Here is a 26657-nt window from a genome sequence, read left to right on the forward strand (position 1 = left end):
CTCTAGTTACAAATCACATGTATTCTATAAAATATTCTATAGAACCCACTAAAACTTCAGTGAGATTAGCTATTATGCTAGCTAGCTTGCACACTATACATGCAACAGACTAGCATACCATTTTAAGTTGTTTGCTGCTTTTCTTTTAAACACTGCATTTACTGCTTGTTGCTCCTCAGGTCTGTCCTGCAGACTGAAGGTTTTTTCTAGAATGAATGGCTGGTTATGTGAAGCTGTGTTGAACTGGACATGTTTTAAAAGGGGGTTATTTTTGTACCATGCAAAGCTTGCAGCTCAAATTCATTACTAAAGACTCAAAACTCAGACATGCATGAAGCAATTTGTGGACATCTGGTGACAGTGTAGTGGGTGCGCAAGCAGAGCTACTCTTTATAACTACAAAATCTCTGGTGAAACTGCACATTATTTACTAAAATGAAGTAACAGTACTTAATAGTGTCCATGATAATATCATATGTGTTGAATATGGCAGTGTACCTTATTATTGAATATTGGCACGTAACTATGCAGAAGAAACAACAGGCCTAGCATGTTTTTAGCTTTTTAAACTGGCTTTTAAGGTTCCATTTATTTCTGAAATGCTTCATTACTTTGCGTTCACTCTTTGTGAAAGCTATTTCAGAGTTTTTGTGGCAACACTGCAGTCATGACGTTAAGGAACTGAGCCTATGCAAACACTTTGAAGGGCGAAATAAGAAGTTCGGGCGCCTGTGGATTGTCCAGGCATGATTACCCAAGAAGATCTAAATTATGTTCACACAGGGGCTTCATACTCGAGACAAAGTAAACTAGCTAATTAATAGGTGACATGGATTGAATAAGTTTTCAGTGACACATTCATCTGAGCATTGTAAGCCACTACCTGATTGCTCCTATGCAAAAGAAATTGAGTAAACAGAAGTATGTAAATGCACACCTGCCTCCAGTGAGACTTCACGCCGTAATGAAGAATCTCTCCACTCTTACATTAAAGCCATCCTCAGGCTTTAGCGGTGAAGGCTGATGCATTATTCACAAACATACAAAAACACTACTTGGCCATTTTTGTAAAAGTATTCGTTGTTTTTTTATTCATTTTCGTTTTAAGGCAATCCATTACAAATTTCACAAAAAGCACTGGAATGACGACAGCGATGCTTGACGTTCAGTTTGGGAGAACTGCTCACCATGCAAAAAGACTGAGATCTAGAGAGGTGAAGTAGAGAAAGGAGCACAGAAAAAGGAAAACAAAGCCAAAAGGAGGAGTTGCATCATCATACTGGAGATTTCAACAAGTTGCTCACGGAGCCTGCGCTGTAGGGTTATGCGTTAAGAGAACAGAGTTCATAAAAACCTGTCACTTTGGCACCAACATGCACTTCTCATTGAGCAACCATTGGCACTTTAGGGGTGGCACCTCGTTGCAGGAAAAATAAAGGTCCAGGGATAAATCTGTCACTACATGCTTTGTGGGTAGGTTTTCCATTCTTCTTTTCTTCTGGTAGGAGTTGTGCTCTTTGTGGCTGAACCATGTGGCTGTGACCCATACATGTCCTAGTGATGGTTGATTCCTTGTTACTTGTTATGAATTGAATACAGCATTGATTCCTTGGCTGTGACACAGGCCACATTCACAAAGACAAATGTATATTTCGCCCTTGATTTCAATGAGAACAGTGCATTGATGGACAACAGACACTAGCAGGGTTTCCATCCACGTACTTTTGTAATGTTTTTAAAGTGCTGATATATTGAGTAAAAATGACTAGATGGAAACTGCAAATATCAAATAAAATAGGCAACATCTGATATAGAATAAAAGTTTTGTAAACTTGCTTGTGGTGGATACTTTTTTTGAAGCTAAAAAAACAAATGCAATTATGATAAAATTGCATTCGCCAAATAAATAACATAAATACGAATAAATAATGTCGTATGACTCTTCAGCTGATTCTGTTTTAGCCTGGCTGTAGCTACAAAACATGACAGAAATCAGCAGGTATAAATGCTCTGATGAAGAAAATGTACCTTTATCTTATCAAAGAAAAACATAATGGTGAAATTGGATAGTAAATAGACATAAAGTGCCTGCTGCTGGTCTTGAGCCATTATATATGCAGGACGTTTTGGTTTTATATTACCATAAAATTAAGCAAAACAGCAAAGAGAAGTTGCCCAGCATTAAAGATTCCTCCCCATATTTTCCATATTTCTCAAGAGTGTTTTCTAATCATCATTTTCCAAGCAAAAAAAAACAAAAAAAAACATGTTTCTCCATTCTACATCATTTGAGCACAGCAGCATTGAGTGATTTCATGAAGAATGGGCCAACATGCTGGGCAGCTTTATTTTGGATAGCCTTATTCTCTTCTGTAGAGTGTATGGACACCTTCTGTTTGCACTGTTTCAATTATTTGCTTGAATTTAATTCCCTGGATGGAAACCTGGCTATTAACGCATAGCAGTGTGAAAAAGGTTTGTTCTGTTTCCCAATGTACTTTGTCAAACATGCCCACAAACATGGCCACAATAAACTAGCAATATATTTCAATGCATCAAAAAGTCTTGGTGAAAGTAGCTCTAGGCATATTTGTGGTGTGAGGTTCTGACCCCCATTACACAGAATTTTGTGAGGGGGAACTTATTCAAACATGAAAGCTTGCAAGCAAAAATTAATAGCTGCTGTTCTTCTTCACAGAAGCCAGCGAAGAATACCAGGCTCGCTGGGGGCTGTCCTTATAGGTCTTTAGAGTTTAATTGTACATCTGTAAGTTGACAGCAGTGATTAGTCTCTGATGCCCTACACAGACTGTCTCCTACTGACTGATGCACGGTTACATCAGAGATTCTGTCGGACGTTTTCAGCGGACAATTGAGCACAATTTTCCTATTTTGCTTTGGCTGTGTTGTCTGTTATCCATCAGCACATTCTTCTCATTGAAATAAATGGCAAGGCCTTTTTAAAATAATACCACAATGTCCTTGTGAATGCGGCCTTGTAGAGAATCATTGATGAGACTTTATGGGCCACCTGAAGCAGAACAATTCAGCATGTCAAATTAAATAGTAAAAGCTACTGAGAACATGTCCATAACTCCTCAAAATCAAATCCAAAAAACACACTAAATGCAATATTATCATACAGTTAACACATCAGGAGACACTGGAAAAAAGATACCAAGGGGACTAGGATTGAAAGTGTGTAAAACCAGATCAACACAAGAAACTGGCATGAAGGAAATGGACTGAAAATAGGACATTCAGCTCATACATTTCTCTGGTAAAGGTTTTTCCAAAATAATATGTGACTACTGGCCAAGCAATTCAAGTACATACAAAATCATTCTGACTGAACTGTTAATTGTGCTTCAAACTGATGATGGAAAACCTAGCCTACTTAATAAACCTGCTACCTTGGGCAAATACACTTGCTGAGGTCATTTTAAACATGCATATCCTTATTAAACATTCATGACATCAATTATTGCCAACCAAGTGATACCAGAAATCATTCATAAAAAAGCTTTATATGGGATAATATTTCAGCCATAGGGCCAGTATGTCTAATCCACAGGTCACTCTAACGAACAGACCTTCGATTGAACTAATGGAGCAATTACAGTCCATGTAGTCAAAGGTCATATTAAACTATATGAGGCCATTATCATATATAATTGGAAAATATGATGCAGGTAAGAAAATTAGAATAATTCACTAATAGTTATTCACTCATAATTGTATACATTTTGGTCTGGGTTTGCAAAATAGGAGAGACTGTCCTCATCTGTACTTTCTGTAATCATCATCGTCCCACAGTATTTTTTGATAAACAAGCCCCTGTCCAGCTTCCCACTCAGTCAGCTTCACATAATCGCTGATAATCACGGCAGATCTTACATAACAGAAAAGCAGGCAGTCAAATTTTAAAACGTTAGGAATCTGGGGCAAAATTACTGCATAACTGGACATGCACAGAAGCGACTGAGCTGTGCTGTTCATCAGCAGTTGTGCTGAGTCTTCCAGTAAGTGCCCACTGCTTAAAACACTACACACTCTCTCTCTCAACACTTTTCTCCTTTGATCTGTCACTAACTGTGAAATATGCTGATGTTCCATATCACTGAGCCCTACTGTTCCGCTCGCTCACTTCTTCACGGGTCTCTGTACATCTGCCAGAGTTTCAAATTACACCTGCTCTGAAGAAGATGGGAAGAAAAAGAGCAAAGATACCAAAAACTTTATAAGAACAGATACGTTGGCTGAAGCACTTGCTCGGCGTATAGTGTGCACTGAAAACTAGTGCTTTGAATTGTCAGGATTCAAATGTGTACATTGGTTCCAACCGCTAGAACGCTAGATGCTGATGAGGACTCATCGTCTTCTACAAGAGGTCTTTCCTCTCCAGTGGATGATGTTTCAACATGTTTGTTTGTCAGAAAAATATATTATCCCTGTTTCTGAACCTAGTTAACACCAGCCAGAGTAGTTAGCTTGGCGAAAAAGCTGCACCAGAGACAAACTCATTCTCTGCCTTCTCAGTCACATCCTTAGCAATGCATGCTCAGGCAATCGTGTTTCAAAGTAGCAAAGTATAATAGACCGTTTTTGCTAAACCTGGAGGAAGCGTCCCACCGCCATGTTGTTGACATTCCGTCAGCATAATGTGTATGAACAGGCAATGTCTGCTATGACTTCCAAATCAAGACATCAATAGAAAGTCAGTTTGATCAGATATCAAATCGATAAGTTATCTTCGACTCCCGCTTATGTGTTACTGCTATAATTACCCTGTAAATACTGCATTAGCCTATACAGCACAGGAGCTGATGTCTTTGCAAGCAAATATACCATCAAAAGTGAGTAATAGCCACATACCTCTGTTTGATGGGGTTAATCAGTACTGACTTAGTGTTTGCTTAAGTTACGTGAACCCTGTTAACGTTTGCTCAACTGCATTCACTGTCTAGCTAAAGCATGACAGATCTAGATGGAAACAGATTGCTTAAGTCATCAGGCAATGTCAGTTGAAAATTCTCAACACAAAGGCAAAACTACAGAATTCATCCTTCACACACACATATATATATATGTGTGTGTGAAAGTGTTTTTGGTTATTGGTGAAAAAAAATGTCCAAAAAAAGTAATATATTTCATAACTGTAGAACCAATGTACACATTTAATTCAACTATATTCAACACAAATTCTTCAGTATAGTTGATGATGTTATATATGCCTGTTTTATCAGTTTGTGCTGGTTTAAGATTAGAGCGTTAAGAAAATACTTGTGCTTCTCTTGTGCTTGGGTCCATAGGTTTTGTTAAATGATCATTTTATAGCTAAAGACATCATTGTTTCTTCTGGGAATCAGTATTTGTATCATTTTTTCACTGGACTTAATCAAATGTCTACACTCTGCATATACAATACAGTAGGTACACTGTACAATTAAATAATCTGTCATGCTTTATAATAGAAAAGCTTATCATGTCACAGAGCTAAAAAACTAAAAATGGAATACCACTATGAAAAATATTACTCATAATTTACCATATAGTCCCACCACTTTTCCCAAAGTTCTTATACAAACGCCATTTCCTAACTTTATCTACAAACTGAACACAAACTGAACATTCTACTGCACCAAATACCTAAGTAGAGTACACTCTTAAAAATAAAGGCTCCGTAATGGTTCCTTAATGGTTCTTGGCTTGGACATACAATTCTAGGCCTTTACATTATGGGAAGGTTCTTTAATCCCTAATGTTTGCACTGTTTTCATGTAGATACTGAAAAATAAGCCTTAAGATGTAATAAGCCTGGCAATTTAAGTTATTTAAGTAATTTAAGAGTTTTAAAAAAAGGTTCTTCACCCTTACATATCTCATTTATAAAACTGGTTCTTTAAAGTACCATCTGTTGAAATGTTCTTCTGTAATATCGCGCCCCAGAACACTCCATGGAAGCTTTATTTTTGAGAGTGTACATATACAATTGAAACAATCACCTGACATCATTACTGCTCTAACTAGCAGTTCCCCGCATGTTGTTCTCCTCAGCATTTATTACCAAATCCCTGCTCTGCTAGGCATGTAGCTGCCTGAGACTAGCTGGATCATTACTGTTTTCTAAACCCACCCTGATGCTACTGTAACATAAGATCAAAAAAGGAAAAAGAAGGAAAAAAAGAAGGAAAGAGGCTGTTGCCTCTGGAGATCTTCTCTTATTCAGGGCGCACAGACTTATACAAATACGTCTCTAATAAGCCTCAAAGTCTGTGGCACAAAACTGAGAGTTAAAATCATGCCTATAAGAACATCCATGTCTTGTCCAAAGCAGACAAACATTACACTGACTGTGTATGATGTCCAAAATGGACGTTTTAATTCATTGCCTGTCCACGCCACTGGATCAGACGAGGTAAGCGTCTGCAGTAGTGGTTGTAAAAGACACCCCAAAGGGAGAGCTAGAGCCACTGCCTGTCTCCTGTGCTCTAGAGCAAGTAAACTCGTATGGAGTCTGCTGAATTTGACTGTGAATGAGATCCCGACATGGACAGAGAATAGCTGTGGTCACAGCCTGTCTCATCCACTCTGGACCGGGCCTGTGTAAACTCATATGGTGGAGGTTGGGCTAAGGCCAGCTTCCGGGCTGCAGTCTGGTGGAGTCTGGTTGGGTTTGATGCCTCGGGATTTCATGTAGGAGATTAACTGGTCAGGGATCTCTGCCAGGACATCCTTGGCCAGCCGAGCCATGCTGAGAACGTGGTTCCCCGTCCGGTCCATGTAGTCCCTGAACGGCACGAACTATTGACACATGAAGAGTTTGCATGGCAGTTTATTTGTACTAAATAACAAAGATTAGGGGTGGGCAATATGACCACAAATATACCATTGTGATACTTGAAGACACTTTCATGATACATGATATGTTTGATGATATTTAGTTTTTGGAAACAAGATGAAATGTACGAGTAAAACAGTGCCACATTTTTAAAAAGGCTACGAAAACTATGGTGATTTTTTCAAAGTTTACAAAAATAAGCTATTTAACAAGAAAAAAAAGATAATGGACTAATTGTCATTGAATTAGCAACTCATTAGCCAACTATATAGTTTATTCAGTTACTATAATTTGGTCATTGTTGTTGTTTATGAGTCTGTAGGGATGTGCATTCTGACTAATTCTGATATTCAAATATCCAGTTGAACGGATATTCTGTTAAGCGCTGTTAGGAGGCAAAAAAAGTGTGATAAAAAGTGTGATCTCATGACTACATTTGAAAACATGGAAAAACAGGGAAACTTAGGTTTTCATGTTGGATGAGTAATTCAGGCTTCCTCTTTAAAGCAGTTAATGAGTTAGAATGAGCTAACCCTAGTGCAAACCAATACATTTACATTCACATATACAACATTTGATGCTGATAAGTACTGGTCATCTATGCCAAGTTATTTCTCCTCAGTGGACAATGTGCCAGCATATTAGTTTATCAGAGAAACTGCTTTCCATTATTTATGTTTCCATCGACTTTCTGTGCATGTTGCAAGCAATAAAATGAAAATATTTACAAAAAATATTCAGTTTTTGCTCCCCGGCACCTTCTTTTATATCAAAGTGACCTTTAGCAATAAAATGCTTTGTGTAATCACATCATGTCCTGCAAAAAACTGTTTTAGTGGACACGTTTCCATCTCTAATTTCATGTATGTTGCAACTTGCGTATTTTGGCTTCCCTGACTTCCCCATAACCTACTGCTAAAGACGTTTTGTTTGTTATTTTATTTTTTACTTATGAGAGAGATCATGTTTCTCTGCCAAATAGAGCTGTTTGAGCGCTGCCCTTTAGAAAAGGTGTACTTGTTTACTTAGACATCTCTCTCTGTAAGAGCTGAAAAGTGGCAGCATTCTTTTAAAAGTGCTCTCGTCTCCTCTTCAGTCCAGCTCTACCTCTTCGCCATGCTCTCTAGGTATGTTATTAGAGGCACATGAGGTAAATCTGTCATGACACTAGCTGTATGTGTAAATGTGTTATTTGTGAGTTCAGATCATGCCTTCAACATGTGGTGGTAGTATGAGGAAGAACTGATTGAGGGAGGGGGGAGAACTCTGAGAACTTGGGCTGGAGTTCTACGCAGCTTCTGCCTGTAGCTAGAAGGCCAGATCCCCCCTCATAGCTGTAGTAGGACTGATGCAGGACTGAGGAATGGGGAGAAGAGATGGCGGTGGGGATTGCGAACATGTCATCACGGGAACGGAAGGCGAGGATGTGAATTTATAGGGCATTAGATTGAAAGAAGGAGGGGTTTCAGCCATGCTCCTCCCCTCAAACTTCAGTTATAACATAACTACATTTTGTTTCCAGTGTAGGTTTTGCAATTCGGTTATCGATAAACTATTTTTTCACCAAAGTTGAATGGAAACAAGTTTTGTCAACTTTTATAAAATTTTACCAACAACTATAACTTACATCAACACACTTTTTTGAAGCAGTAAAACATTTTTAGCAAAAAATTCCTTGGATGGAAACATAGCTGTTGTTTCTGGACCTCACTACAGTTTCTTAAGTAGTTAGCCTAGCTAAAGCTGCATCAGAGCCAGCCAGGCCATCTCTGCCTTCTCAGTCACGTCATTAACAGCACATCTATGAGAAACACCCTCATGTTAAGAAACTTGTGTTTCATAGTACCAAAATCAAATATTCTTACTTGTACATACAATCACATTTTACAGTCAAAGCATAAAATCAGGGTTTCAGTGAATTGTTAGCATGTATAGTTTCCCTATCTTCTCATGATGAAATAGAAAGAACGTAAAGAACTTCAGTACAGAGTTTTAGTATTCACAAATGTTCAACCGCGCACTCGAGAACCCGTGCACATCCCAAGCCTTTAACTGTTCTAAATCTGTCTTTTGATCCATACAAGTATTCAGTGTTCTAGAAACACCAATGATATTCAAGATATACTCAGAAATGATGATAAATTACATACAGTGGCATAATTTATCATAATGATAACAACATCTTATCATATTGCCCACCCCTAACACAGTCAGATTCATTAAACCAACACCATAATACAGAGTTATTTACAGACAAGCATGCAAAAGGGTAAAGATAAACACAAGGAGCAAGCACTGGCAATATTTCTGGCTGCTGAAGGTGACTATTTTTGCACTCTTTTTACACAAACCAAAGTCTTCAGTATGTTATGCATGATGTGACAGTGTGCCACAAAATGTAGGGCACCCCGAGATACACTTGGAAAAAATCCATGCACATCCATCTTCACCCTGAATGCTTTATTAAAAGATGCTTAAATGATCTATTTTTAACCCATTCATTTCAGATTTCTTTTTTCCATGCAATGATTATACTGTTATATTACACCATATGCAGACCATATTATATTACACAGTCATATGCAAAAGTCTGTGCACCACTGGTCAAATGACTTTCTGATTTTCTAAGTGAATATGAGTTAACACAGTCTCTACAGAGAACACACTTCTGCACATTTTAATGCATAATCATTGTTTTTTTGCTTAATTGAACTTGTTGGTCCATTTTATGTTTTATGTTTTATTTGTTTAACAAATATCCATTTTTCCAATATATTAAACAAAAGTAGCAGAAAATGGAATAGTTAAGTTGTTAACATATTTTCACTTCGAAAATCAACAAAACATATATTTTGACCTGGTGTGTTCAAACTTCTGCATATGACTGTATAAATTTGGAAGTTTGCAATCAATGTTTTCAACAATATAAACCAATTTGGCTGCAGACAGGTGTATAATGTGATTCTAACATTTTAGTCCTGTGCAACATCACACCAAGTTGTAAATATAAATTTAGAAGTTTTAGATGGGTCTGAACATTACTTAGGAATTTGCATAACATTGAGAATGAAATAATAATAATAAAATTAATATGTAGGCTTATCACATCTCTTGACAAAAATTAATGTAAATAAAACATGTAATTCTATATCTTTGGTGATAATTTTTGCCATAATCATAACGTCATTTTTAATTCATACAGATTTCATGTAGATGCACACATTTGAATAAAATTCAATGCCTCGCTTTTTACACTTCATGTCCGGCTGCACTTTTTCTTGTCGCATTCTGCTGTGCTCGCCGCTGATGGGCATTTCTACTGTATGTTGTTATGGAAATTGTGTTCAAGTATCTTGAACACATCTGTGACAGTAAACAATCTGATACTTTGTTTGCTGTTACCATTCACCATTCAAAGAACCATTTAAGTATGCCAGTGCTTCTTCATAGTTCTATACAGAACCACTCTCTTTACTAAAGAACCCTTGAAGAAGCATCTTTTTAAGAGTGTACCCTTACACTGAACCCACATGTACAGTCCCAGTGCTGCCATGTGTATCAGTTCCTGAATGGCATTATGCCAAAATAGTCTTTCTTCATGTAGCTGGTGTAACTATAGATAATCTATACTAGATAGAGAAATATCATTGAGGGCATTTAAGAAGACTTTTGAAGGGAATGAATAATTTAAAGAACTGACCATTTTGGCTTATTTTTAAAACTGTTACCTACAGACATCTGTTATATTCTACTGATACATGCCTCATGCAGCCAATAATGTTAATCAGAAACTATATCAGCAATCTACCTGGACAATGTCTCTTTCTGCCAGCTTTCCTCTTGAGGATATTCTGATGTCATCACCATCCAACTCCACCATGGCTGCAAAGAAAAGGTAACATGTTCTGAGCCCTTTGGCCAATAAGACTCAGTCCACCAACTGCATTCATGACATGCACATTATCTTCTCTGCTGGAATGTAATGAAAGTTCCAATGTGAGCGCTGTAGGCAGATGGTGCTATGTGCTCATTACGTTCAACAGCTGTGAACCAAGCCCAAACTCCAGCAGGTTGACATCTGCTTATTAGCCAAAGACCCCAATCCTCCCCAATTAGTCATCTCTAACCCAAAAATTCCTCTTTATTTGGCTCAAATTGTGCACTGTTTTAAGGATTAAGAGAGAAGATTGTAATTCTATGTGGATTTACTCAGTTTAGCTTGAATGAGTGTCTCTGTAGAGAGAGAGCTTTGAAGAAAGTAAATACAGCATTTTTTAAAACTTACCATCAAATTCAGCTTGTCCAACTCCAACAATGATGATTGACATGGGTAGTTTTGCAGCCTGCAGGACATAAGTAAGATACAGGACAATACACCATTTCAGAACCATCCACATTTACATACTTTAATGTGCAAGAACTGAGGGCTTAATATAAGTTACAGTATTATAGTACATTATAGTACTTTACAGTTTGGAAACAATGTCCATGCTCTGCCCACAATTAGGCTCATAGTGACTGTGGCTAGGTTGAAAATGTTTTACAGAATGTTGGCAAAATGCTGTTCAACTTGATGAGAAATCGTAGCATACAGTTCAGTTGTTGTGGAATAACTGAATGTTAGCATGTTAGTAAATATGTTCTTTTCTAACCTATTTCGTTTCGCTTTGTCACTTCTACTAACATACTAAGTACATTCTTACAACACCGTCCAGCTCAGTGTGTAGCATTTTAAATAGGGCACTCTAAGTTATGTAGCAACTAAACTCTAAACTCATTCAGTTAAACAGGATTTAGAAACAGAAACCATAGAAAACAATTTGACAAAAAGTTTGGATAGCTATTTTTATCAGGTTATTTGAACAAAAGGCCTCAAAAAGTCTTAGCAATGATAGGTTTTCTTGCTCTCACACGAACACTTCTTTCGTAAAATGAAGAAGTTTGATGAATATCTCATACCTTACTAACTAATCACCCTGACTTAATTTAGTCAACTATATGGATTTTGGGTGATAGCATCATATTATTAGATAAGATCATAATAGATTACATTTATCTCTTTTGAACATACAGGAGATACTTTGCAAAGGCAGAACAGAACCTGTCATATTGTGCGCAATATACAGTAAAGCATCTGCCTTTTAGCAAAAATTGGACGTCTATTCTTCTAAAAAGTTGTTTGAAAGAGTTCAAAACACATTCAAACAAGTGCCATCTCTATAATTTTTATAGCTAGTTTATGCAGTCATATGCAAAAGCTTGGGTGCCTCTGGACAAATTACATGTTATGTTGATTTTGTATATGAAAACAAGTTAACACATCCACTATAACTTATTTTTTGTGCAAAATTAAGTATTTGCCAAATGCTGTAAATGTCAAAGAAGAAAAGCCGGCACAACTCTAAGATTCCTGACTAGCTGTACTTCTGACTACAGTAAACATTATGTTAGCTGAATATAACAATGAACATCCTTTACAAATATGTTTCAGTATTATGAATACAGTTGGAAACAAAACATGTATCTACTATAATCAATTTACTCGACATTCAAACTAAAACATTGCTTTGGCACTTGGGGAACAACACTTTGTGCCCAATAACTGCATCTCTGTCCTCAGCTGAAAATATAATGCTGCTTCTCGCCGTGTCACTACCCTGACTTGTCGAGTCATGTATTATTCAGCCTGTGTCTATATGCTGTATCAGTGGTCGATGTGATGCCTAACAGCCAAGACAGACACCCCATTAAAAAGAAGCAGAAGTTTGTGTTGGTCCTCAGCTGGCTAAGTGATAAACTTTCCAATAGTTCAGAGAAAACAAGAGAACACTGCAGAGCGAGAGAGATTAGGAGGCTGAAGAATAAATATGAGTGTTTTCCCACAGGGACATCTTTACAGGACAAATGAACATAATGAATAAAACATCGTCCTAGTTTGATGAGACAAAAAATAAAAAAATAATACATAAAGCGTTTAGCACAAGTGAGAGAATGGAAGCTGGTTAAGGCATTTCATTCATTTTAGGCATAGTTCGGCAAAAAAATGTAATTGCAGTTTTCCCCTCACCCCAGATGTAGTTGACCAGCCAGGATGTGTTTGGTTTTTTTTTCTTTTCATGGCTTCTTTAGTTCTGTACTGGAACTATGAGGCTAATGTAACTAACAAGATGGACAGACTCGCTTATATGGTTTCTAACATGATACTATAAACTATAAAACATGGAAAAAGTTCTGTCTTCAAAATTTATGAGGTAAAAAAATGAAATAGATTTTAAATGAAACTATAAAAATGCACAAGAAAATCAAAAATGTTTTTAAAAAATTGCAAATGCAAACAGTGAGAATCAAGTTAATTTTTCATAAAGATTCATTCGTTTTTAATTGAGTCAATATTCATTTTCAGTAGCATATTCCCATTTTTGTTTTCATTTTTTCTATTTGTGGATTTTACAATATGTTATTTGTTTCTGGATTCCCTTCTTTGCTTCCGTGATCTATGTTGCTTCTGAGTTTTGGTGCATTTTTACAGTACATAGAGAAAAGGCTGGCAAAATGTTAGAGAAAATAATGGTTTTGAAAAATTAAGTTTATTTGATTCTCATTATTTGTGTTTGTGTAACCTCTGTCATAAAATGAATTCTCTCTCTCTCTCTCTCATAGCCAAAAGTTTGTGGACACCCACTCATCCAAAATCAAGTTCTGGATCACAAAGGCCACTCCAACTCGTCCCAAAGGTACTGGTTGGAGCTCCATCACTCTAGAGAATGCAGTTTCACTGCTTTACAGCTCAGTGCTGGAGGGGCTTAATACTCCTCTAGCCTACGCCTGGCTTTGGATATGGTAACCTTAGGCTCATGTGCGGCTCCTGCAGAGCATCCCATTCTATTATCAGTGCATTTCTATGGAGACTATACAAGCTGTGTGTGCATTTAAACAGTGAGGGGGTGGACCTTAATACAGCTGAATTCACTAATAAGAAGGGGTGGGGTGTCCACAAACTTTTGGACACACACACACACACACACACACACACACACACACACACACAAACACACACATACATACATACATACATGTTTAAAGCAAGTGTGTGACAATTTACCAATGTAGTGCAAGAAGCGAATAAGCTCCCATTACTTGTTAGCTACGTTAGCCTCATAGCTGCAGTGCAAAATTAGATAAGGGAGAAAATTGTGTGAATTAGATTTTGGTGAAGTATTCATTTAATGCATGAGTAAGACTAGATTTCTACTTCTCTTCAGGTACACGCTCATTCCAGTAGAGAAGGCTGGGTAATGGGGGCTGTGGCGTGAACACAGGCTATAGATGAGTTTGTGGGCTGTGATGAAATGAGTTTAAATTGGAATGGCTCCAGGAACTGTACTCACATCCCGATTACACAGGAATATAAATGTATGGGAGGTTCGCTCCAATCCCATTCCACCCACCCACACTCATACACGCACACACAGCACCAGTCACCCCCTCTCCCCTTCACCCATAATGACAACCTCAACCATAAGCACAGCTGTCTGGGGACACAATCAAGCCTTTCCAACAATTTAAAACATTTATTAAGGCTGTTCAAAGTCCATATCTAATCACTTTGAGCTTTGCTTCAGGCAATGGACCAAATGATTCAAAGAGTTATGTTATATAAGCGCAATACTAATGGTGATGACTCAGAAAACAATCTGCATTGTTAGTATGGTACTGTGCAAAAGTCAGAGACCACCCCTCATTTATTTCCTTGCCAGTCAAGATGGCTATTATGTACAAGTTATTCATTTTTTCAGGAGATATCTTCCTGCATAAGGAAGGGGAAAATCAACTGAAAAGAAGTGAAAAAAGCTTCTAAAACTGGGTTTCAAAAAATGATAGAAAATGAAAGATATAGAGAAAATGGGACCCATAACAACCAAGATCTGGTAGACCACCAAACCTGTCACCATCAGATAAACAGTACTTGAAGCTTTCATTTTTTGAGAGAGAGGAGAAAATTAAGCTCCACTCTTCAGACCTGAAAAAATCCACAGCTGTTTCTGTCCATCCTTCCACTGTGAGAAGACAACTCAACACTATGAGTCTGTGGATGTGTAGCTGCCAAAAAGCCCTTACTGAGAAGAGAAATAGACAAAAACGTGCAAATCAAGCAAAGAATGTGCTGGAGTTCTCAGAATAATGGACTGACCACGCCAGAGTCCAGACCCCAACAACACTGAATGTGTCTGGGGTTACTTGGATTGTGAGAAGTAGAAAATGCAACCAACTTCTGAGACTAAACTTTGGAGGTGTGGAAAAAAATCCCTGCAGATTTCTTTGAAAAACTGAAAGCAAGACTCCTGAAAAGAATGAATCTGTAATAAAGGCAGAGTGGACACATTAAATACTAAAACCTTATAAATATATATAGATTTATATAATGGATATATATATATATAAATTAAATAAATGAAAGGTGGTCTCTGACTTTCGCATTGTACTGTATATAAAAGGTCATGTATCAAGAATGTTACAGAGACATTTTCCCAAATTTAAGACATGAATTATACAGATACAGTCTGAGAACTTTTTGCATTTATGAGGGTGGAATTAGGTCAGCGTTCTCGGGAAAGCTCTCAAGAGACAGAGCCGGTCACAGAGAGAAGAAAACAGAATTGGGAAAATGAATCTAAACACACACATGCACACACACACATGCAAATCAGAACCTTTTACTGGCTCACTATCACAAATCTTCAACTACTTTCATTCCACCATCTCTTTTTTAAGGGTCCAAGACACAAATACATTTACATACATTTACAGTCAACACAGAGTGGATTTTACACAGTAAAGAGACAGTCAATCAAAAGTCAATCAAACTCTTTTATATCACAATCTTTTTATCAAAATAAATATTCATTCTAATCTACAATTTTGACATGTATGTAAGGTATAAGTGACAACAACACTGCTTAGTCTCTATAAGATGTTATTAATAGATCAACATCTGCTTCATTCTATCATCAATATAAATGATTAAAGTATTACACTGGAAAAGGAAATGCACTGACTTGAATGAACATGAACTAAGCATATTACATCAGCTACCATTTCTACTGGTCCATTCATCACAGAACTCTCACAGCTGACATATTCTGCATACTTAGAACACTATGCAAAATTCAGAGACTACCTTCATTTATTTAATTTTCTCATTAACATTGCAAGTAAGTACAAGTTATTCATTTTTAAGGAGATATTTCTGATCAGATTAGGAAAAATATCAAGTTTCACTCTTGATTCCGTCTGTCCTTCCTCTGTGAGAACACAACTCAGCACTATGGGTCTGAAAGGATGTGTAGCTGTCTAGAAACTGTTACTGAGAAAAGGAAATAGACAAAAAGGAGATATACAAATTAAAGAAGCTGCTGGTGTTCTCAGAATAATGGACTGACCACCTCAGCGTCCAGACCTCAACACAACTGAACATGGGAATACTTGAACTGTGAGAAGCAGAAAATGCAACCAACTTCTAAGACTGAACTTTGGAGGTGGGGAAACAAATCTCTGTATATAATATATATTTTCAAATTATGGTAAAAAAAGAAAAATGAACGGGACAAAAACAGAGGAACAGAAGGGTGGACCCATTAAGCACTGAAAAATTTGTACTGCATATAGTTCTTGAGGTTTCCATGTAATTTTATGTTAAGTATATGTTTTCCTGATGCTGAAAAAGAATAGGTTTAAAATTAATGGTCATTTTGGCTGGAAATTAATAAATTAATAATAAATACAGGAAGGGGGGTCTTTTGCACAGTACCATATACATCATGCTGTATTTAATTGTGTCATACTGTATTGTATTGTACTGTATCACACTGTATCACATTGTATTGTATAGTACTTTATCATAACATGTATTGTATCGTAATGCACTGTACTGTATTGTCTCACACTGTATTGTATTGTACAATATTGTAACATGTCATGCTGTATTGTATTATTTTGCACTGTGTTGTAATATACTGTATTGTACTATATCAGAACATATAATGTATCATATCCTATTCTCTTGTATTGCAATATATCACAGTATATTGTATTGTACTGTTTCATAACATATCATACTGTATCATAATTAATCATATTGTATTGTACTGTAGTGTATTGCACTGTTTTGTATTGTACTGTAGTGTATTGCACTGTATTGTATTATCCTGTTGTATCGTGACAAGCATGCTAACTGGTGGCTAGGGCATTAGATAAGGGCAATGTAAAGCATAGCTGTCTAGTGTTTTTATGCTGCTAAGAAACTGTTCTGAATGAATCAGGCAAAACTCCACTGCGCTATTCTAAAGTCTAAGATCAAACCACTCTGAAAATGGTAACATTATCATCTTAACAATAAGCACATTTTCAGGCACTCCTGTTTTTTTGGTACTGAAAAAATATTGAGTCAAAGCACCACCATATCATATTGTATTAAATTATGAATTCTGTGAATTGTTATACTCTTAATATATATAACATTTTTTTTTTACATGGAAATGATGTATACATGTGAAACGAGCAAATTCAGTCCATCTCTTTGTTCACTATCCCAGCCCCGCAAAACAATCTGTCCTAGTGGCTCCACCTTTATATATGTAGTGCAAACCTAGAATGATTAATCAGTCCATGGTGCTGGCTCTCTAACGTGCGGAGCGGATGAGGAAAAAAAAACGTAGAGCAAGACAGAGCCAAGGGAGAGAGACAAGAGTGTTTGGGTATTGGTACTGGCAAAAATGAATTAGAGTGCAGTCACCGACTGTCACCTCGGCCTGTCAGGTCAGGAAATCCTGCTGCATAATTTAAGCAGCAGCTGGCGAGAGGCACACAGAGACAGCTTCACATGGTAAAAGTGCTCAGTTTAATCTATTCAACATGAAAAGAGAAAAAGGAAGAGGAGTTTTGCTCACAGCCTGACACATTCAGGATGTGATATCTGTTCTGTAGGTGCACTCATAAAATATATTTTCAAAAAAAAAAAAAAAATTCTCAGAACTTTAAAAGTGCATGAGCCTGTTCATCAACAAAAGGTTCCCACTTGAGTACAAATCAGTGCTGCTACATTAAAACCTCATGACTCCACTTTTTCTACCCTTTACACTGTGTGAACAGTTTGTGAGAAATTATTTCATACTTTATACAATCTCATTACATTAACGTACAGTAAATGTTAAAAGGGAATCCCACCATTTTTTCTAAATTTCTGCATAGTTCAATCGTGGATACGTAAACAGACATTCACAGTAGTTTGATGCAAAATCATTCACTGCAGAGATCAACTTGTATGTCTTTACATTGATGTTGATAATGGTAATACAGTGGTCAATATGAATCTTTGGGGACTGTTCTGCCTTACAACACCCTGCATGTACCTCTCTGCCATAAATGGATTTAATAGACATAAATGGATTTATGCCAAAACACTCTTTCAAAACTATCCTATCCTAAAACAAGGCATCCTCAGGCAGCATGTTCATAACCATTTTATGTAATAACTTTCTGTGAGGAAGCTTTTAGAGGCATTTAAATGCTTCGGGTGTCTGATTTCTGTCATCACTGTTAACAAAATGGGTTTCTCTAGAACTGAGCATTTCACATCAAACCAGTCTGAATGACTTTATTTACATCTAAACCATTTAATTATACAGATTTAAAAAAAAAAAATCAGTGGAATTTCCCTTTAAGAACCTTTGTTTCTTTGTCTTTTAAAGTTAGCATATCAGAGACAAGGACAATGACAAAGTATTTAACTCTTAATAGACTTATTATTGTCATTTTGTTATATATAATAATTTACATTACATTACATATAGTGCTAATAATCATGGTTCACCACTGGTAATTACATTATTTAATTATATAGTTAGTTATGTAATGAATTACACTTACTTTTGATTTGCAATTTACATAAACAGGTTCTTTTTCATTTGTTTCAAAAAATGACAAAATGTGGCATAAATAAAAAAAACACGGGTTTTCCTTATGCAAAATGAGATGTTCATGATAATAACTTCAAATTAAATAACAATCATTTCCGCATCTATTTACAAACAAATCTGGTACTGAGTAGAAGTTTAGAATCTGCACATTTGACAGAACTTTAGAACTTCTCCACTTTTTTTCAATGAGCTACAGGTGAGAAATAAAATGAAACTATGACATGCTGTTATTGTCTGTCTTGCAACATCTGAAGGTTAAAAGTGAAAATGTTCCCACAAAGATAAATATTTAACCTGCACGAAAAGCTCATTTACAAGATCTGGAGTGTTCTGGAAGATCCTCCTGATGTGAAGAGACAGAGCAGCAGACAAGATCTTAAAAGGAAGGTGTGGCTGTTCTAATGATTTGACTAACAGTCGCAAATTCCCTTTAAATCCAGTCTGCTGGGTAACTGATTGTAGGCTGATGATGTTCTTGTTCCAGAAGAGTGGCAGAAGAGCTTCTGGAGACTCTGCCTTTGATGGAGACCTCATTCATCTCAGAGAAGCTTTGGCCTGAAGGTATGTTGTTACAACATGATGCAACAAACTCGGACAAACTGACACACACCTGCAGTGGAACAGAGAGCCCGGCGCTGACAGAGACAGAAACAAGTGTGTGTGTGTGTGTGACAGACAGACAACACACACACACACACACACACACACAGCTGGAAAGGCACTCACATTGACGATGGCTTCTTTGGTCTGAGCCATGTCTGATATGACTCCGTCTGTGATGATGAGGAGCACGAAGTACTGAGATCCGTCCTCCACCGCTGCTGCATATCTATACACATTGGCACAGAGGCAGACATAGGACAAAGTCATAAAGGCTCAAATAGCTATTTGTACCCTCAGTCCTTTAACCTCTTAAATCCTTTAACATAATAATTCATTAACAACGTAAGAATAATAAGCCTGCAGTTTAACGGTTCAAGGCAGAAGCAGTTTACACAATTTCCTCTTTATGTAATCAATCAGTTAAATCATGTTTAGTTTCTGATGTTCGCTTCTGTAGTATTACACTGGAGCTACAAGACTAACATAGCTGAGAAATAATGAAAGGCTACAGCCATCTGTTAGCATAATTGCATGGAAAAATCATCACGTTTGCATCAAACCATATTGAGTTTTGAGTTTAATCCCAAATTGTCTTGCATATGTGGTCTGTGACAAACCATGAAAACTATTATATAAAAAATGTACAAACGTACATGATCTGCAGCAACCTTTATTTATTTAATTTTTAGCCAGAACAGCAATTAAGCACAAGTTATTCATTTTTCAGAATTAGGATTAAAAGGCTGAAAACACATGTTTAACAGAAGGGTTATGCAGAAGCCACAGAAAATATCATATTCTTCAGGATTCAGTGTGTCCACTCTTTTCAGGAGGCTTGCTTTCAGTTTTCAAAGAAATCTGCAGGGATATTTTTCCTGCTTTTCACAATCCATGTATCTATCTCAGATACATTCAGTGATGTTGAGGTCTGGAGTCTGGGGTGCCCATTGTCAGCCCATTGTTCTGAGAGCACCAGCAGCTTATTTGGTTTGGTTCTTCTTTTTGGTCTATTGCTTTTTCTCAGTATCAGTTTTTGACAGCTATACACCCTATTAGACTTGCTTGCTGTGCCCCAATTCAGGGGCTGTGTCCTTCAGAGGCTACATTTGAAGGCCGATTGCGCCACAGTGACGCGACTAGGCTGTCCCCTTTCGAAGGCTCCTTCATATGCAGCTGAGAAATGTGTCCTTCTTTTACATGGCAATGAAGGATCCAATGGGTGGATCCTTTGCCAGCCAACATATCCGCCGTAGAGCAGATCGTCTCATTTCAGTTCAACCTTCGTGGGTCTATGCAGCCTTCAAAGGATGCAGCCCCTGAATTGGGACACAGTTATTGTGTTGAGTTGTCTTCTCACAGTGGAAGGATGGACAGAAACACCTGTGAATTTCTTGAGATCTAAAGCAAGAGTGAAGCTTGATTTACTCCTTCATTTCAAAGATGAAAGCTTTAAGTACTGTTTATCTGATGGTACCAGATCTTGCATGTTAGTGTTAGGAGTCCCATTTTCTCATTTCACAGATAACAGTATGTCACACAGAGTCAGAAATAACATAAACAAGTCTATTTGAAATTACTTAACAACTCAGTGTGGTTTGAGGCAAGTCTAGAGATTGCACAAAGCTATGTCTCATAGCTGCAGTGCAAAACTAAAGAAGCAACCGCTGATCATGTTTGGTCAACTACATTTAGGGTAAACCGTGTGAATTCGATTTTTCACCAAACCTTCGCTTTAACATTTAGAAAGACTTAAAAGGACCGTGGAACAAACCAATAAACCCTGTCACCACATAATTCATTTTCAAAGCCAGGCTCAATTGCATGGGTCTTTTTCTTGGTTGTCTCTTGATCTGCGACTCCTCACTTTTATCACCATCAGAATCCTCAAAATCGCTTTGCGATGCAAATCAGTTCACGCGCGTTATGAAACGCCACGAGATCACACTGTAGATTGAACCGCTCTGACGTGTGCAAGCTGTTGCAGTGACTCTGGGTTCATTTGGCTAATGTTAAATCAGGCAGCCAGATTTGACGAGCACGTCGTCATTTGCTCCTCGAGCCTTGAGCTGGAATGAAGAGAGGGAGACTCAGGGGAAATGGCAGCCCCTATCATTAGTGTAAGATAAAGACCTTCACAAAAATGGACAGTGTGCTCAAGCAGGTCCCATGGGATCATATCTCCTGTGCCTTGTCAAGGTCTGGCCCATGACAATGACACGGTTAATTAAAAGCTGGAGAAGAGGGGTCACCACAGTTCATTTGAGTTTGCTGGAAAATGCATTTATTCTTCATTAGCTGACAGCACAGAACGTGTGTCAGCCTTCACTGACACCTTATTTTCCCCTTCATTTGTGTTCTGTGTTCAAATGCAGCTATTAATCACTGTTATTCCTTGTAATTGTTTTACTTATTCAGTCAATGAGAATATTTGCATGCGGCAGAAATTATATATGCAGTATAATTAGTTTGAATAGGTTTTGACAGCATTTAATTCATTATTGCATAGATGTTCAGCAATAATTTGGCAAATAAATATCTTTTCCAAGATGCAGTCAATTAGCCTTGATATGTTTGGTATTACATTTTCGAGGTTTGCTGTATAAAAAATGGACGTATAGTGATCGTAGCAGCTACCTCAAAGCACAAAATATGTCCTTACTACTTACAGTGATAGATTACAGTGAAAATATTGTCATACAGTGTCAGAAACTAAGCAGAAATAAGCAAGTCTACTTAAAGTCTACTAATAGTAGTATTAGTTCTAGTTTGAGGTTTACACAATGCTGTTTGGCAGGGTCTATTACTTCTTAGCTACATTAGCCTCATAGCTCAAGCAAAACTAAAGAAATCAACACCGAATACTTGGTTGATAGACAATTCGTGGGGTTAGTTGTGTAAATCTGATTTTCAATTGTATAAATCTATCCTTTTACCAGTACAGTACTCATATGGAACTAATGATAACTGTATGTTCTCATATGGCTTCTTCCAACCAGAGGATTTCTCATAGGTAGCAGTAAACATTGAAAGAAGATGAGCCATTTACTGTAATATACTAATGCTAACATTTTTATGCTAACGTTGAACGTCTTAACTCACCTCGCCACATGATTGATGACGGGGGCAAAGTTGGTTGGTCCATAGAGCTGAACCGTCTTAAGGCTCTGGTGGTACGCTTCTAGAATGCCTTCCATTCCGTTGCAATATGGATTATCTATATTACCATTCTTAAACCAAAAGCAAGAGATCAAACATTAGGATATCTGTTAGGTAAAGAAAAAGGTCAATAATGTAATTTGTAAGGGATTTGATTGACCAATTTGTATAGGATAAAGTACCTGTGCAATTTAAAGAGCAACACTCAATAACAATAACAACACACTGCATGGCCATGTATATTAGCAGGTTTTGTTTTTACATTAACATGAGGACATGGACACTGTAGTTTTGTACTGGATTATAATCACACATTTATTCAGTAATTACTTCAATTACAGTACCTCACTTGGTAAAACTAACTCAGCTTGAATAGAGCGTTTGTCATATGTCAGTAATAAACCATATGCCTGCCATAAGGCATGAGTCAAAATCTCAGCAATATACACTATTAGTGAATGCAGATGTGAACATATGGAAAAGTTAGGTGGAGGTATACTGTCAAGACTTTGCACACAGCGTGGTTCCTAAAATAAGCAATTTTGAAAGAGTTGAAGCCCTCCATCAGTTGTATAATATGTAAATGAGCTGACACATTGCGGACCTCATTAGTAGATTTATGCTGATGCTCCACAATATTAACAGAGGAAGAGAAGGAGAGAAAATGGGGGAATGAGGGAGAGGGGAGAGAGGGGAGAGAGGGAGACAGAGAGGACTAATTGAGAGTGTTCAGGTTCTGATGAGCTGAGGTTTTAGTTCACACATATCATGAATACTGAAAGGAGCATAATGAGCAAGCTAATGGAGCTTCAGAGAGTCATATTTACACATTAAAGATAAAACTCTGACATGGAAGCTCAAAATATGGCATATGTACACTGTCCATGTAAAGTTTGGAGACATCTTGGCTTCTTTTGAAATGTGAATTTTATCACTGTTCAATCAGTAAGAAAAAATGCATGCAGTGCTCATTAACATTAAATAGTTGCTTACTAGGGGTGTAAAAATACAACATATCTTATTATAACATTATATTATATCATAACATATCCAGGGTTGGGATGTAACAGAATACAAGTATTGGGAATACAAATCAACAATACAGAAATGTGTATCTGTATTCAGTCTGTGTTACATTTTGTAAAGGCAGTATCTACATGACATTTACATTAGAATATATTTACTTTTACTTTACTTTTACATTAATTTTACATTATATATATATACATCTATATAATCTGATGATTGCAAGAGCATTGAAAGAGTATTCAAAGAGAACACGGTGAAGGACGTGTCTTCTGATGATGTGAGTGATTTATCTATTATTGTCATTATATCTTCATCAGTATAATGTTGATTTTGCATTTGAGACCTAAACATTGTGCTGGACCTTCTTTTTGAGTCTGTGCGTGTGACGTTAATACGTAAAGACGTATGACGTGGTCCGAAAAACTCCCTCAAAATCCACCCAACACCTCTGACTTTTAAACGATTATTTCAGGTTTTACAGGGTGACTCACAGCAGGGTGACTCAGAACATGATAAAATACTGAGACCTAAATTAAAAAAATAAAATGATTAAAACTTAATGTTTTCTCTTTTTTTGGTATTACAATGTTGCCTCTTTGAATAATTGGCTTTTAGTAACATCTAACAGTTCAAGTGACCAAATGCTCATTACTGAAACACAGTAAGATCTGAAGATGAATCTGAAAATGTTTTTTTTACTTTTTTTTTTACATAATCTCTATACTGTTGTCTGACTAAGTATTTTAAAGCTAATTATTAAAACATATTTAGTATTTTGCAAATGTATCTCATTACTGCAACACAGTAACAGCCACTGAGTTTTATTTTAATAGTGTCACAAAATGTTTTGTTGTTTTGGTTCACATCTACAGAGTCTTTAAAGTGGCATGGCCATGAATTAATATATTGAGGCCACAAAGTAATATATAGATACCATGAGTTATGTTTCTCATGGCCACGTGGCCTCAATACATTAATTTGTGGATTTGTGGCTGAGATTATTTAGGTCATTAAAGAGATTCAACAGTAATACAACCATTTTTTCTACTTAACAAGCAAAAAAATGCTAAACAACAGTTAAAAAAACATATGTGAACAAACTGGGGTAATGAGAGTGAGAACTTTTGCTGTTTCACACAGAGCTCCAATTGATCTACTAAATGATACAAATATTGTTTCTCTCTATGAGGTTTATGACACTCAGATGTTTATGGACCTGTTTTAAGGCCGTTGTGAGAATTTCTCACATATTCACTCTGGTGTGTCCAAAATTTTGACTGGTACTGTATGTGCAGGAAGCTCTTCATGCACTGAAATCTAGAGATGGCAAATGAGTCAATACTAGCGATGTCTCTAAAGCCTTCCATCTTGCTCCTCCCAGCTCTGAGCAATACTAATATTTCGTGATTTTCAGCAAACTGCACACATAAAAAAGATCAAATAACTTTCTATGGCTGGCTGTAAAACTGAGGCAGAAGTGTTTAGAGACTGTGCAGCAGTTACCAGAGGGAACTCGTGGGACACCCTGCCATCGGGGGGCAGTTTGGCTCCGAATCCCAGCGCAGGGAACATCTTATCACTGTCATAGTCTTGAATGATCTCCCCAACAGCCTTCAGCGCCATGGCGTACGCGTTCATCTGATACGGGTTCATATAGTGCAGAGATGTGGACTGAGATGGGTTTCCTTAGAGTTCAAAAGCAGAGAGAAGAATGATGAAAAACATGGTTTTGCTCAGTGGAGAGGGAAAAACACTTTTGAGGTGATTCAAAAGGAAAACTGCCCAAACCATTTTTTCTCATTTTAAAGGAGTAGTTTAACCAAATATGCTAACAGGGCTAGCGATGAACAACAGTTATTAAAGACCAATTGGCATGACATCATTTGCCTCATGCTAATCGCTGGCTATTTACTTTTCTTCACTGTTAGCAACAATAGACTAAACTATTCTTTATACTGAGTGCATTTACATGCACTTAATCTGATAACTGCAGAAAATTAATGCATTTGAGTAATCAGATAATAGGAAACTCTGGGTCTACATGAGTCAGGTAGTTTTTTGCTTTGCAACCAGCCAATAAACTCACAGAAGAGGACGTAAAACTTAAACTTCATGCATCAGCTTTTTTTTTTTTAAACATTGTGCCACTTTGTCTGAAAATATGAGCATGCATAATCTACTTTATGTTTATATCCGTCATTTTGTCAAGCATGTAGTTGGTTTCAGAGCTGCTCCAACGCTGCTTGTTATTTTCTGGTAGCATGCTCTGTTTTCACACATGCGCAGACTGAGAAATCCGAAAGAGTAGGAGTAAGAGTACACATGCACTGAGAAATCTGATTACTGAGCTTAAATCCAGCTCTCTTTATCAGATTTCTTAATCAGATTTCTAGACCTTACTCTGATTTAAGAAATTAGAGTATGCTGTTCACATGACCATTTGAATAATCAGATATCTGCAGAAATCCGATTATGATCGGCTTATTGAATGCATGCAAACGCACTGCCCCTAAAATGATAAAAAAATAAGCTTTCTAAGTTAGGGAGCACATCATTTCTGGTTTTGCAACAAAAGAAACCATACAATCCATTAAAATTCAATGTCAGCATTGCTAGATGAAGCTTTTTGAGAAGTTCTATGCTAAACTATAAAGCAGCATTCATGCTTCCAAGTAGCAGTTGACTCTTTCTACATAAATGTTCGGGTGGTGTACCTGCAGTTCTTATCCGAAGTCCAAAAACTTTCATGTGTATTGCTTAAGCCAATGAAAATGACTAAGATCTAGTGGAGGTGTAAAAAAAAAAAAACTAAAACAATCCACCAATATTAAATACGGCACATAATGTTAATTGAAGACCTGATATAAAGTGCTGTGAAAAAGTATTTGCCCCTTCATGATTTCATCTATTTTTGCATATTTGTCACAGTAAATTGTTTTAAATCTTTAAACAAAATGAAATATAGAACAAGGAGGAGGAGAAACAAAACAATGTTTTTAAATGCTCATTTCATTCATTAAAGGAAAAAATGTGTTGCAATAGCTTTGTGAAAA

At 36.9% G+C, this 26657-nt stretch overlaps 1 protein-coding gene across 3 annotated transcripts in view; it reads right to left on the reverse strand.

The window, feature by feature from the left end:
• Positions 1-6562: 6562 nt before the first annotated feature.
• Positions 6563-26657, reverse strand: part of cpne5a (copine Va) — a 137231-nt gene continuing 117136 nt past the window's right edge. For all 3 annotated transcript variants that reach the window (XM_036577976.1, XM_036577975.1, XM_036577977.1), the window contains 6 exons: positions 25108-25289; positions 22519-22646; positions 19543-19645; positions 11127-11184; positions 10650-10723; positions 6563-6804 (listed from right to left, as the gene is read on the reverse strand). In XM_036577976.1, coding sequence (XP_036433869.1) covers positions 6613-6804; positions 10650-10723; positions 11127-11184; positions 19543-19645; positions 22519-22646; positions 25108-25289 — 737 coding nt within the window. In that variant the 3' untranslated portion in view covers positions 6563-6612. The remainder of the gene's footprint in view (positions 6805-10649; positions 10724-11126; positions 11185-19542; positions 19646-22518; positions 22647-25107; positions 25290-26657) is intronic.

Source organism: Colossoma macropomum, unplaced genomic scaffold (genome assembly GCF_904425465.1).
Source record: "Colossoma macropomum unplaced genomic scaffold, Colossoma_macropomum, whole genome shotgun sequence".
NCBI classification, from domain to species: Eukaryota; Metazoa; Chordata; class Actinopteri; order Characiformes; family Serrasalmidae; genus Colossoma; species Colossoma macropomum.